We start from the raw sequence: 13,854 nt of genomic DNA, 5'->3' as shown, positions 1-13,854 counted from the left end.
TTGCTTTGGCTCCATCCCTTCATTCTTTCTGGAATTATTTCTCCACTGATCTCCAGTAGCATATTGGGCACCTAATGACCTGGGGAGTTCTTCTTTTGGTATCCTATCATTTTGCCTTTTCATACTGTTCATGGGGTTCTCAAGGCAAGAATACTGAAGTGGCTTGCCATTCACTTCTCCAGTGGACCACTTTCTAACACCCTCTTCAAACAACACAAGAGAAGACTCTACACATGGACATCACCAGATGGTCAACACCAAAATCAGATTGATTATATTCTTTGCAGCCAAAGATGGAGAAGCTCTATGCAGTCAACAAAAACAAGACCAGGAGCTGACTGTGGCTCAGATCATGAACTCCTTATTACCAAATTCAGACTGAAATTGATGAAAGTAGGGAAAACCACTAGACCATTCAGGTATGTTCTAAATAAAATCCCTTATGATTATACAGTGGAAGTGAGAAATAGATTTAAGGGCCTAGATCTGATAGATAGAGTGCCTGATGAACTATGGAATGAGGTTCATGACATTGTACAGGAGACAGGGATCAAGACTATCCCCATGGAAAAGAAATGCAAAAAAGCAAAATGGCTGTCTGGGGAGGCCTTACGAATAGCTGTGAAAACAAGAGAGGGGAAAAGCAAAGGAGAAAAGGAAAGATATAAGCATCTGAATGCAGAGTTCCAAAGGATAGCAAGAAGAGATAAGAAAGCCTTCTTCAGTGATCAATGCAAAGAAATAGAGGAAAAGAACGGAATGGGAAGGACTAGAGATCTCTTCAAGAAAATTAGAGATACCAAGGGAACATTTCATGCAATGACAGGCTCGATAAAGGACAGAAATGGTATGGACCTAACAGAAGCAGAAGATATTAAGAAGAGGTGACAAGAATACATGGAAGAACTATACAAAAAAGATCTTCACGACCCAGATAATCATGATGATGTGATCACTAATCTAGAGCCAGACATCTTGGAATGTGAAGTCAAGTGGGCCTTAGAAAGCATTATTATGAACAAAGTTAGTGGAGGTGATGGAATTCCAGTTGAGCTGTTTCAAATCCTGAAAATGATGCTGTGAAAGTGCTGCAGTCAATATGGCAGCAAATTTGGAAAACCCAGCAGTGGCCACAGGACTAGAAAAGGTCAGTTTTCATTCCAATTCCAAAGAAAGGCAATGCCAAAGAATGCTCAAACTACCGCACAATTGCACTCATCTCATATGATAGTAAAGTAATGCTCAAAATTCTCCAAGTCAGGCTTCAGCAATACGTGAACCGTGAACTCCCTGATGTTCAAGCTGGTTTTAGAAAAGGCAGAGGAACCAGAGATCAAATTGCCAACATGCGCTGGATCATGGAAAAAGCAAGAGAGTTCCAGAAAAAAACATCTATTTCTGCTTTATTGACTATGCCAAAGCCTTTGACTGTGTGGATCACAATCTACTGTGGAAATTTCTGAAAGAGATGGGAATACCAGACCACCTGACCTGTGTCTTGAGAAATTTGTATGCAGGTCAGGAAGCAACACTTAGAACTGGGCATGGAACAACGGACTGGTTCTAAATAGGAAAAGGAGTACGTCAAGGCTGTATATTGTCACCCTGCTTCTTTAACTTCTATGCAGAGTACAGCATGAGAAACTCTGGACTAGAAAAAACACAAGCTGAAATCAAGATTGCCAGGAGAAATATCAATAACCTCAGATATGCAGATGACACCACCCTTATGACAGAAAGTGAAGAGGAGCTAAAAAGCCTCTTGATGAAAGTGGAAGAGGAGAGTGAAAAAGTTGGCTTAATACTCAACATTCAGAAAATGAAGATCATGGCATCTGGTCCCATCACTCCATGGGAAATAAATGGGGAAACAGTGGAAACAGTGTCAGATTTTATATTTTTGGGCTCCAAAATCACTGCAGATGGTGATTGCAGCCATGAAATTAAAAGACGCTTACTCCTTGGAAGAAAAGTTATGACTAACCTAGATAGTATATTCAAAAGCAGAGACATTACTTTGCCAACTAACATCCTTCTATTCAAGGCTATGTTTTTCTCCAGTAGTCATGTATGGATGTGAGAGTTGGACTGTGAAGAAGGCTGAGTGCCGAAGAATTGACGCTTTTGAACTGTGGTGTTGGAGAAGACTCTTGAGAGTCCCTTGGACTGCAACGAGATCCAACCAGTCCATTCTGAAGATCAACCCTGAAATTTCTTTGGAAGGAATGATGCTAAAGCTGAAACTCCCATACTTTGGCCACCTCATGTGAAAAGTTGACTCATTGGAAAAGACCCTGATGCTGGGAGGGATTGGGGGCAGGAGGAGAAGGGGACGACCGAGGATGAGATGGCTGGATGGCATCATGGACTCGACGGACTTGAGTCTGAGTGAACTCCGGGAGCTGGTGATGAACAGGGAGGCCTGGCGTGCTGTGATTCATGGGGTCGCAGATAGTCGGACACGACTGAGAGACTGAACTGAACTGAACTGAACTGATGGTTGTTTCTGAGACGTGTCTCACAACCCTAAGAAACACAAGGGCCAGTCCAGACACAACACTGGCTGCAAAAGGAGAATTTCTGTGGGGGCTGTGCATAACTAGTATGAGCCCTGGTGAGCACAGTCCCAGGCAACCCTGGCAAAAGCCTCACTTTCTACAGGCCAAGACCAACAGGCAGAGAAAGTCCAAGATGGGTCTGGGACATCTTGTGCCATAAAATAAGGAAGCACTCAAGGAATGATGAGGATGTGTAGAAGGACAGAGAAGCTCAAATGGCTCTTGCTAGACAAATCTGGGATACTTAGAGCATCAAAACAATCAAATGGCAATGAGCCTTAACCCAGTAAATAATGAAAGAATCCATGAATCCATAGTGCTACGTAAACAGGAGAGAAAGGTAAGCTCTTGCAAACAAATCCAAACAAATATAAAAGGAGTAATCAGTTACTTTTAAGCTGTGTACATAACTGAAAATGTACTATACTGAATAATTTTCAAGTATAAGATTTTTTTTCTTTATATGAGGAAAAGCCCTTGGGAAATTGTTTTGTGATTCAATTTGTAAACTATGTGTCCCAAGACATGTCTGATCTAGATAGATGCTTAGTCCCAGGTGCAAATCAAGTGCTGGTCCAAAAGACTGCTGAAATTTTATATGCTTACTGATATTTTACACTGCATGCCCTGTAAAGTTATAAGTCTGCCCAATAAAAATGTTTAACAATTCAGAAAAAAAGGATCAAGTCAGAAAATCATCAATGGAAATTTAAAAAAGTGTGTGAAAGCTTGAAGTAGAAGATGATATTTACATAATCACAATTTATCTCTCTGCAATTATTTATTATAAAGGGAAAAATAACAGTAACTGTACAGATGATCCCACCAAAAAACCTCTTCAGATTGATTATGCATTATTTAAATGATAGTAGTTAGAATGCAAAGATAGTCCATTGGTAAACACCATTTTACTTATGTGCCAGGGTAAAGAAATTTCCAAGGCCAGACCATAATAACCTGTGGATAGAGATCAAACCAGTCAGTCCTAAAGGAAATCAACCCTGAATATTCATTGGAAGGCCTGATGCTGAAGTTCTAATACTTTGGCCAACCTGATGCAAAGAGCTGACTGATTGGAAAAGACTCATGCTGGGAAAGATTGAAGGCAAAAGGAGGAGAGGAGAGCAGAAGATGAGATGGTTAGATAACATCACCAGCTCAATAGACATGAAGTTGAGCAAACTATGAGAGAGAGTAAAGGACAAGGAAGCCTGGCGTGCTGGTCCATGGGGTCACAAAGTCGGACATAGCTGAGTGACTGAATAACAGCAACGATAGAGATCACATTTCTTCTCTCCTGTTATTCCTACGACAACATGGGTACAGATGCTCAAGAACTATTTGTTGAATGTATGAATACCCATGACTCATTAAAGAAGCAATAAGATAGACTGAACTTCAGATTTTGCTAATCTGGGTATCTTGGTGCCCTGGTCCAGGAGTCAGAAGACAGGACTCTAGTCCCAGCTGTGGTGCTGAGCACCCAGGGCCTCAGCTGTCCTCTGCTCCACGTCTCCACTCCAGTTCAGCAGCTCCACGATCTCTAGGTCTCAGTTACCTTCCAAAACAATGGTGCACATCTAGGAGCTTTACCACTAAGCAGGTTTGACACATGTTGGGTGATTTATTCCACAGTTGTCCCCTACAGAAAATGCTCAGGGAATCAGCACTGGGACTCACCCAGATGATGACATCTTGCCCCAAGTGAAAGCATTAGTCACTCAGTTGTGTCCAACTCTTTGTGACCCCATGGTCTGTCCATAAAATTCTCGAGGCAAGAATACAGGAGTGGGTAGCCATTCCCTTCTCCAGGGGATTTTTCTGACTCAGGGATTGAACGAGGTTCTCCTGCAATACAGCCAGATTTTTTACCACCTGAGCAACAAGGAAGCCCACAAAGAACCTTTTTAAAATTCTACTTGAAGAGGAAAAGATACTCAACATCAAAATATCTTTGGATCCAGATTCCTTCCTAACTTTCGATGGGAAAGTTTAACATTTATTTATAGCATTAAGTAATGTTCAAAATGTGGTATTTATATTTTAATTAAACTTTTTATTTTGTAAAGGAGTATATCCAATGGACGATAGTTTCAGGAGGACAGCAAAGGGACTGAGGCATACACACACGTGTATCCATTCTCCCTCAAAGCCCCTCCCATCCAGGCTGCCACATAACATTGAGCAGTTCCCTGTCCAATACAGTAGGTCCTTGTTGGTTGAGTTCAGTCACTCAGTCGTGTCCGACTCTTTGCGACCCCATGAATCTCCATCCTAAATACAGCGGTATGTACATGTCCCTACCAAACTCCCTAACTATCCCTTTCCCCCTTTACTCTTCCTGACAGCCATAAATTCATTCTCTAAAGTCTGAGTCTGTTTCTGTCAGAATGTGGTATTTAATTGAAATGTATGCAGTCTTTCACTTTTGTTTAATGCAGTTTATTGCTAATTAGGATGTGATGCACATCTATGATCATATATTTTGATGCATCTTTCCTTTTTCCAAATTCCCAGAAGTAGAATAAGGGCTGAATTGTTTTCCGTTAGGTTCAGATTAATCTGCCTTCTTAACAGCTCTTTGTGAGCTTATTTCATTGTCGACTTTGAGTACCTGAATTACAGTTTTTCTGGGCCTAAAGTTAAAAATAATTCAAGGAGTTGTAATTTGAATCTATTTGACTTATGCATGCTTAGTCATTCAGTCCTGTTAGACTCTTTGCAACCCCATGGACTATAGCCTGTCAGACTCCTCTGTCCCTGGGATTTTCCAGGAAAGAATACAAGAGTGGGTTGCCATTTGATTTGTGAAGATGGAACACTTTTTATGTCTCTTGATCATCTGTCTTTCTTCAAATGTCTATTAATATATTTTCTATAGAGCATTTATATTTTTGAAATAAGTTGTAATCGTGCACATAATACTTTTTAGATTTTCATTTGTTCTTTAGAGGTTTAAAATTATATATCATTAAATAAAATCAAGCTTTTCTTTTTCATTTCTCCTGCTGCTTTTGTAGTATATCTTCTGTAGTATAACCTAAGGTCATCTAAATCTCAGTGTTTTATTACAGATTTCTTCTAATTTTATTTCTAATAGTAAAGGCAGCTAGAATTTTTTTTTTTTTTAAGTTTTTGATATAGGATAGACCCCATTTTTTCCTAAAACAGTCCATTCTCCCATTATGGTTTACTGACTTTTTCTTATTCCTCACTATTGGAAATAAGAAACACAGTTAATGAAGCATGTCCAGCTGGGGACTGGACTGTCCAGTCCTTTGAGACTCTGTCCTTACTGCAGCCTCTGGGGTGAGCTCTGCATTTCTCTTCACCCTCATCCCAGAGGCCAGCAGGTTGAGGGTGAGTGCAGGACCTGTCCCCAGGGATGAGGGAGGGGCAGGGTCTCGGACCAGATGCACTTGGCCCATCAGGAAGCTGTTAAATCCTTGCTCCCCTGACACTGGCCATGTCTCTGTAAGTGAACTGTCCCCTTGCAAAGGGAGTGTGGATGTGGAAACTGTTTGGTATCGAGACAGACTCTCTGGAGACACTTTTCAGAGAAGCTGATGACATGAGGGGGGATGTGAACTGGCCAAGTGCTGAGATCATTTAGGGAGGTTTGTCCTGCTAGGCCTCAGTAACTATCGATTGTGAATGGATAGAAATGTTTAATTTCAAACTATGATTCTTTGCACCATTTTCAGAATACCACCTGTTATTCTTCATTAACAGTCAGAAATCCACACACTGTAGATGGAGGCTGCATGAGCTCCCCAGGGCGCTTTCTCTGACCTTGACCTGTTCCCAGGGAATGTTTAGTTTGATGAGTTTTGGTAACTTTATACAATAACCACAGCCTCAAGCAAGAAATAGAACATCCCAAAGGTATAGTCAAATTTACTGGTATGTCCTTACAGCAAAACAAACTACCTAACAAATTTAAGTTTATCTCCTGTAGTTTACTCTTGATTTTTTTGGTCTTTGTAGTTCTGCACCTGATCAGCCTGAGACTAGTGTCCTTTCAGAGGTAGCAAGTGGATAATTTTCCACCCAGAGTCTTCCATGGGTCCCCCAGTGTGTTGATTCCCTACCCTCTGTTGACCTGAAACAAATAGACTGTCAGATATTTCTTCAGCAAAGATGGGCTTATTCAGAATCAGCAGAGAATGGCAGTTTGGGGTCTGCATTTGTGGAGAGCCAAGTGTAAGTCCCCAAAGTGCCAGAGCTGGAGAGCACTTTTACAGAGGGGAAGAGGAGGTTGGGAGGGCTCTTACAGAGTCATGGCTTTTCATTGCCTGCATCCTTGCCAGGAAAGGAGAGGAGTCCCTCTTCTTCCTGTTGGGGGCTGCTGCTGTTGTAACCTCATCTATCAAAGTTATCAGAGGCTTTCTACTGGGGACCACATGGGATTACTGGAGCACTCTGTGGTGGTGATGATTGCTCTTTGTCTGGGGGGACTTTGTCCTGTTCAGAGCATCACCGATCCTCTCAGCATCCCAGGGAGGTGTTCTCTCCAGGTCTTCACCCCACTTTCCCAAGGCCAATACTGAGAGGTTATGTGGCTGGTTCATGGTCATATAACCAGGAAGTGGCAAAGTCTAGACTCTAACACAGGAACACTTCCAAATGAGGCACATCAGGTGCCATTTTTATTTTGCATTACTTTTTTTAAAACTGTGGGAAATGCACACAACATAAAATTTACTATCTTGATGATTTTTCAAGCACACAGTTCATTATTGGTAACTATCTTCACATTACCGTGCAACCAGTTTCCAGCACACTTTTCATCCTGTACTGGTGTGCTATCAAACACTAACTCCCCACTTCCCTTGCCCCCAGCTCCTGGCAACCACGAGGCCACTTTGTTTCTCTTTGAATTTGACTGCTCTGAGGACTTCATGTAAATCAAATCATAAAATCTTTGTCCTTTGTGATGCACCATTTTGCAACCCCACCCGCCAGTGTGCAGAGCTCCAGTTTCTCCACATCCTTGCCAACACTATTGTTTCTTCCTTTTGTTTCCCATGTGTGAGCTGGTGTCTCATTGCGGTGCATAACTAACACAACATGGTTAAGCAACTTACTCCAATAAAAATCAAGTCTAAAAAAATATGAGCTATAATTTTTAAAAAAAAATTGTGCATGTGCAGATATGGAAAGATTTCTAGGGGAAGACTAAGAAATAACCAAAATATTAGCAGGTAGACCTGGCTAATAAAAACAAATCCTTAGTCCTTTCTTCTTGTATGTGCTCAGTTATGTCCAACTCTTTGCAATGCTATGGACTGTAGCCCACCAGGCTCCTCTGTCCATGGGATTCTCTATGCAACAATAATGGTGTGGGTTGCCATTTCTTACACTGGGGATCTTTCTAACCCAAGAATCAAACCTACATCTCTTGTGTCTCCTGCACTCGCAGGTAGATTCTTTACCTCTGTGCCACCTATCTGGGAGGCCCTTCTTCTTCTATGTTTTAAGTTTTTTATAGAAATAGAAAATTATGTATTCTAAAATTCACAATTAAACTCTCAGTCCTACCTGTGCTGTGAAAACACTAAAACCTCAGTGTGGTCATTTGTATAAAGTCAGTAAGCTAGATACTGGCATCATTTACAAGCTGAGAAAGCAGATGAAATGTGAGAAGAAAAGCAAACACCCAATGAGAAGATGAAAACTCAGTTTCTGTACAAGGTGGGCCTTTTCTCTGGGCAGCACTTCCTGCCTGGGCTCATTTCAATTTCCCAGGACAGCGAGTGGAGGACACAAGGAAATCACAAGGGTACCTCAGACTTTACAAACAGGATGGCAATTGTGGTCACCAACTAACATCACAAAGTCTGGACCCTTTTTAAAAGTTAGCACTGAAGGAACAATGCCAGTGGGAGGAGAGGCTTAAAGCAGAAGCCAGCCTCCACCTTCCATCAGAATCACCTGGAGCTTGTTTAACCCCACCCCCACCATTTCTAAACTTAAGGAATTGGTCTAAAACGACTTGATAGGGAGATTTGCATTTCTAACAAGCTCCCAGGTGACAAGGATGCCGCAGGTCTCAGAGCCATACTCTGAGAACAGCTGCCCTAAACCTTGATTATAGAGATGTTTCACGAGCATCATCTCCAACAGCAAGAACTTTAAGAACTTCCCTTGAGAAACTCCTGCCTACAAGATCAAAGGGTGTGTTTGCATTTGCCTTCTCTCTGCATTTAAGAACAAGTATCCAAAGAGAAGCGACTCAAAATAGCAGTTACATACAGGGCAACACAAACTCGGGAGCAAGACTCCTGATTTGGGGTCCAACTTTCACTATTAAGCTGTGTGATGCAGGCAAGTTACTCAAACTCTTAGAATTTGGGGGAGAATGGATACATGTATCGGAGAAGGCAATGGCACCCCACTCCAGTACTCTTGCCTAGAAAATCCCATGGATGGAGGAGCCTGGTAGGCTGCAGTCCATGGGGTCTCGAAGTCAGACACAACTGAGCGACTATGACGGAGTCCATTTCCTGTCCACACAAGACTATCACAACATTGTAAATTGGCTATACTCCAATATAAAATAGTGTAAAAAAATTACTCAAACTCTCTGCTTAAGTGACTTCACGTGCAAAATAAGAGGTAACAGCTCCTTCCAATTCAGCAGGAAAATTGGAAATGGGGGGTCTACCCAAATCAATGAGAAGTCCTCATCTTCCCATTTCCATACACACACATTTTGAAATTCCACAAATAGAACATCCGTGGAGAGTTCCTTGCCCTGCCTGAAGTTAGAAGAGGTGGCTCTACTTTGGTATCATTTGCAGTTGTTGCTATTTAGCCACTCAGTCATATCCACTCTTTTGCAACCCCATGGACTATAGCCTGCCAGGCTCCTCTGTCCATGGGATTTCTCAGGCAAGAATACTAAAGTGGATTGCTATTTCCTCCTCCAGGGGACATTCCCCACCCAGAGATCAAACCCAGGTCTCTTGGGCTCCTGCTATGGCAGGCAAATTCTTTACCACTGAGTCAACAGGGAATCCCACACCCATATTTTTCCTTCTTGATCCTTTTTCCTCAAAGGCTATCAAACGGCCAAGAGACGTAGCCACATACACTGAATACACCACCATCAAAACATGCACAGGAGTTTCTGTTTCTTGGAGATCCCCAAGGTCCTCCCACATAACAACAAAGGAAATACCAGAATGCGTGGGAAAGATGAAAGATGAAGGGTCCAGGAACAAAAGATAAAATAATCACTCAAGTGTGATTAAACACAGAGGTTCCACCCCACCTAGTTAGTGGTCCCAGCTACCAGATGGTGGAGAAGGCAATGGCACCCCACTCCAGTACTCTTGGAAAATCCCATGGACAGAGGAGCCTGGTAGGCTGCAGTCCATGGGGTCGCTAAGAGTCAGACATGACTGAGCAACTTCACTTTCACTTTGCACTTTCATGCATTGGAGAAAGAAATGACAACACACTTCAGTGTGGAGAATCCCAGGGACAGGGGAGCCTGGTGGGCTGCCGTCTATGGGGTCGCACAGAGTCAGACATGACTGAAGCGACTTAGCAGCAGTAGCAGCAGCAGCAGCTACCAGATGGAAAACTTCAGTTAAGAGCTTCATATCTCTGAATCCCTTCTCATCTGTGAGTTTCCTCCCAGCTTAGGGACCCTTCAGTGGTTTCAGGACCAGAGGACTCCTGGGCAGGACCACCTGCATCAATACCATGCACTGCTTCTGGAAAGGCTAGAGATGCAGATAAGACCCCATAGGCTTCAGGGACCCCATTCCCAGGGTGACTCTCAAAGGTGGAAGCAGAGACATTCACAGTTAGGTAAGGGGCTGGTCAAATATATCCTCCAGTCCTCCCAATGTATCCCAAGTAAAAGCAAAATGGGTTCAAGAATTATGTCCCCGTTCATTAAATAAAAAACAACAGTGTTCTTACACACATGAAATGTGTCACAACTAGGTACCAGGATGTACAGTGAGCGATGCACAGGGAGAGAAAGAGGGAGGCAGGGAGACAGGGTCACAGACACAGGGACAAGGGAACCCAGTGCGGTTGGACTCAGCTGTCACCCAAGGAATGTGGGGAAAGGAGGGGACATTATTGGAAGATGGCAACAGGAGCAGAGCACTAATTAGATAAAGGAAGCGGTTCAGGGCTGTTTGCTTAGCGGGGGAAGTAAGAATTAGTTCAGAACTATGAATCCAGCGCTGTACTGGGAAAGGCGGCTAAGGATGGCGTGCAGGGTCAGGTCCTTCTCCCGCTGGCGGTGACCCCCTGGGCAGGCTGGGTTCTCTGCCTCCCTGCCGCCTGCTCCCGCTGCCCCTCCTGCTCCCAGGGACTAAGGAGGCTGACGGGGCAGCGAGCTGCTAGGCAGGGAGACCCTGAGCCCCGAGACCAGGTCCCTCTTCCCGTTCCTGCTACCCCTTCCCGCCACCTCACCCAGAGGGCGCAGACAGGGACCACGCGGCCGGCGTGAGGAGACCCCACCGCCACAAGCAGCCATCGGGAAGCGCTCCCTCGCCCTGACCCTCGACCCTCAGCCCCTGAGAGGCGCAACTCAGGCACTGGCCTGAGGCGGCGGGGTGTCTCAGCCCAGGCGGGGCTCACCAGGAGAACAGCCGGGAGCAGAAGTTCGCGTCCTGCAGCGGGTTGGGCTTTTCCTCAGGGGACACCGGCCCCATCTTGCCAGCTTGGACCCGCGGGGGCCGGGGACGTGGGGTCGGGGCAGCCGGGGGCCACACGCAGGTGAGAGGCGAGGCCGCAGGCGCCGCTGATGGAGCCGGCGGGGGAACCGCAAGGCGCGGGGCGCAGGACCCCAGGTGCCCTCGTTCCGCACTGGGCTGCCAAGTCTACCAGAGGGCGCGCTCTGAGCCCGGGACCCCACCCAGAAGATGGAGAGGGAGGGGCAGGCTGCAGCAGAAACGCCCCTCAGCTGTGGTGAAGACAGAGAAAGCTGGCAGAAGGAGATAGCAGCCCGCCCTCTGGGCACGCTGCCCTCATCAGGACCAAACCAGGGCGCTGTGGGAAGGTCTCCAACTGGAATGGAGCAGGACCCTGGGGGGGCCTTCCTGGGAGAGACCCCACCCCACCGCGAGATACCCTGAGCTAGTGGCCAGTACTGGTCAGTGGAGGTGAGCACAGATGATGGGCACAAAGCTGCCAGGCTACTGAGATGACAGCCCCAGGCTCCCCAGTGTCTGGTCTGCTGCTAGGCTGGCCCTGAGGAATCCTGTTTTGTTAAGAGCAGGGAAAAGTAAAGAAAAAGGAAAAGTAAAGCACATTCTTCTCCTGGCATGAAGGACAGTTACGCAGCAGTAAACTGATGCACAGAGAAAAATACATAGGCAAGAAGTCAACACTTACTTTGTTTATCCCTCAAATAAATAAATTTTGAATCAGCCAATAAGCAGACATCAGTTCAAGCGGGAAATGAATAACTGCAGTCATTTTTCCCATACATGAAGCCCATATGCATATATATGAAGAAAATAAATGCATTCAAAGAAATGTTTCTGGAATGAATAAACAAAGTGTGGTATAAACATACAATGAAATATCACTCAGCCTTAAAAAGGAAGGAAATTCTGACACACACCGCAGCGTGTATGAACCTTGAAGACTGTGATGTTGTGACTTATAATTAGAATATGTATTTAGTCTTCATGATGTTGCTGGCACAGAACTCCCAAAACCCTTAGGTGCTTTAAGGTAAGAGTGAAGAAGTATCTTTTGATAATTATCACAGGCCCCCTTTCAACTACACCTGAGTTTTAGTGAATTCATCTGTTTGTCAGAAAAACCAAACACCTGATTAAAGGGTTGGCATTTTCAGCCACACCCTGCCATGTCAAGGGAGAAGGACTGGAAACAGCTGAACTGCCAATGGCCAATGTATTAACCAGTCTTGACTAAAGTATGTTTCTATGAAGGCTCAATAAAAAACCAACAGGATGGGGTTCACAGAGCTTCCCAGCTAGTGAACCTGTGCAGGTGTGGGGAGGGCGACTCACCTGGAGAGGCCTGGAAGCCCCTGCCCCTCCCCTCCCTTGCTCTCTGCATCTCTCCCATCTGGCTGTTCTGGAGTTGAATCCTTTTATAATAAACTAGTGATCTAGTTGAGTAAGCTGTTTTCCTGAGCTGTAAGCCACTCTAGAAAATTACCAAACCCAAGGAGGAGGTTATGGGAAGCCTGATTTGTGATCAGTCTGTAAGAAAAACAGGTAACCACCTAGACTCACCACTGGCTTCTGAAGTTGAGAAGAAGGGGTAGTATTGTGGGACTGGGTCCTTGACCTATAACAAGGTCTAACAAAAACTCCAGGCAGACAGTGTCAGAACTGACTTAATTGTGGGACACAGTTGTGTCTGTATAGTCTGAGAACTGGTTCAGTTCAGTCACTCACTCTTTGTGACCCCCTGGGCTCTAACACACCAGGCCTTCCTGTCCATCACCAACTCCCAGAGTTTACTCAAACTCATGTCCATTGAGTTGGTGATGCCATCCAACCACCTCATACTCTGTCATTCCCTTCTCCTCCCGCCTTCAATCTTGCCCAGCATGAGGGTCTTTTCTAATGAGTCAGTTCTTTGCATCAGCTGGCCAAAGTATTGGAGTTTCAGCTTCAACATCAGTCCTTCTAATGAATATTCAGGACTGATTTCCTTTAGGATGGACTGGTTGGATCTCCTTGCAGTCCAAGGGACTCTTAAGAGTCTTCACCAACACCACAGTTCAAAAGCTTAAATTCTTCAGCACTCAGCTTTCTTTATAATCCAACTCTCACATCCATACATGACTACTAGATAAACCACAGCTTTGATTAGATGGACCTTTGTTGGCAAATTAACGTCTCTACTTTATAATAAGCTGTCTAGGTTGGTCATAACTTTTCTTCCAAGGAGCAAGGGTCTTTTAATTTAATGGCTGCAGTCACCATCTGCAGTGACTTTGGAGCCCAAGAAAATAAAATCTGTTACTATTTCCACTGTTTCCCAGTCTATTTCCCAAGAATTGATGGGACTGGATGCCGTGATCTTAGTTTTTGAATGTTAAGCTCTAAGCCAACTTTTTCACTCTCCTCTTTAATATTCATCAAGAGGCCCTTTAGTTCTTCTTCACTTTCTGCCATAAGGGTGGTGTCATCTGCGTATCTGAGGTGATTGATATTTCTCCCGGCAATTTTGACAGACTGAAAACCACAATCACAGAAAAGTGAAGATTCAGTTCAGCTCAGTTCAGTCGCTCAGTTGTGTCCGACTCTTTGCGACCCCATGAATCGCAGCACGCCAGGCCTCC

The 13,854-nt window shown here is 44.5% G+C and overlaps 1 protein-coding gene across 1 annotated transcript in view; it reads right to left on the bottom strand.

Moving 5' to 3' along the window:
• Positions 1 to 4,252, bottom strand: part of LOC128057589 (ATP-binding cassette sub-family C member 4-like) — a 172,878-nt gene extending 168,626 nt beyond the window's left edge. The window contains 1 exon segment of the mRNA XM_052650037.1: positions 4,239 to 4,252. Coding sequence (XP_052505997.1) covers positions 4,239 to 4,252 — 14 coding nt within the window.
• Between the last annotated feature and the right edge of the window lie 9,602 nt (positions 4,253 to 13,854).

The sequence above is a fragment of the Budorcas taxicolor genome, chromosome 12 (genome assembly GCF_023091745.1).
Source record: "Budorcas taxicolor isolate Tak-1 chromosome 12, Takin1.1, whole genome shotgun sequence".
Classification (NCBI taxonomy): Eukaryota; Metazoa; Chordata; class Mammalia; order Artiodactyla; family Bovidae; genus Budorcas; species Budorcas taxicolor.
This window is presented reverse-complemented; position numbering and strand designations above follow the sequence as displayed.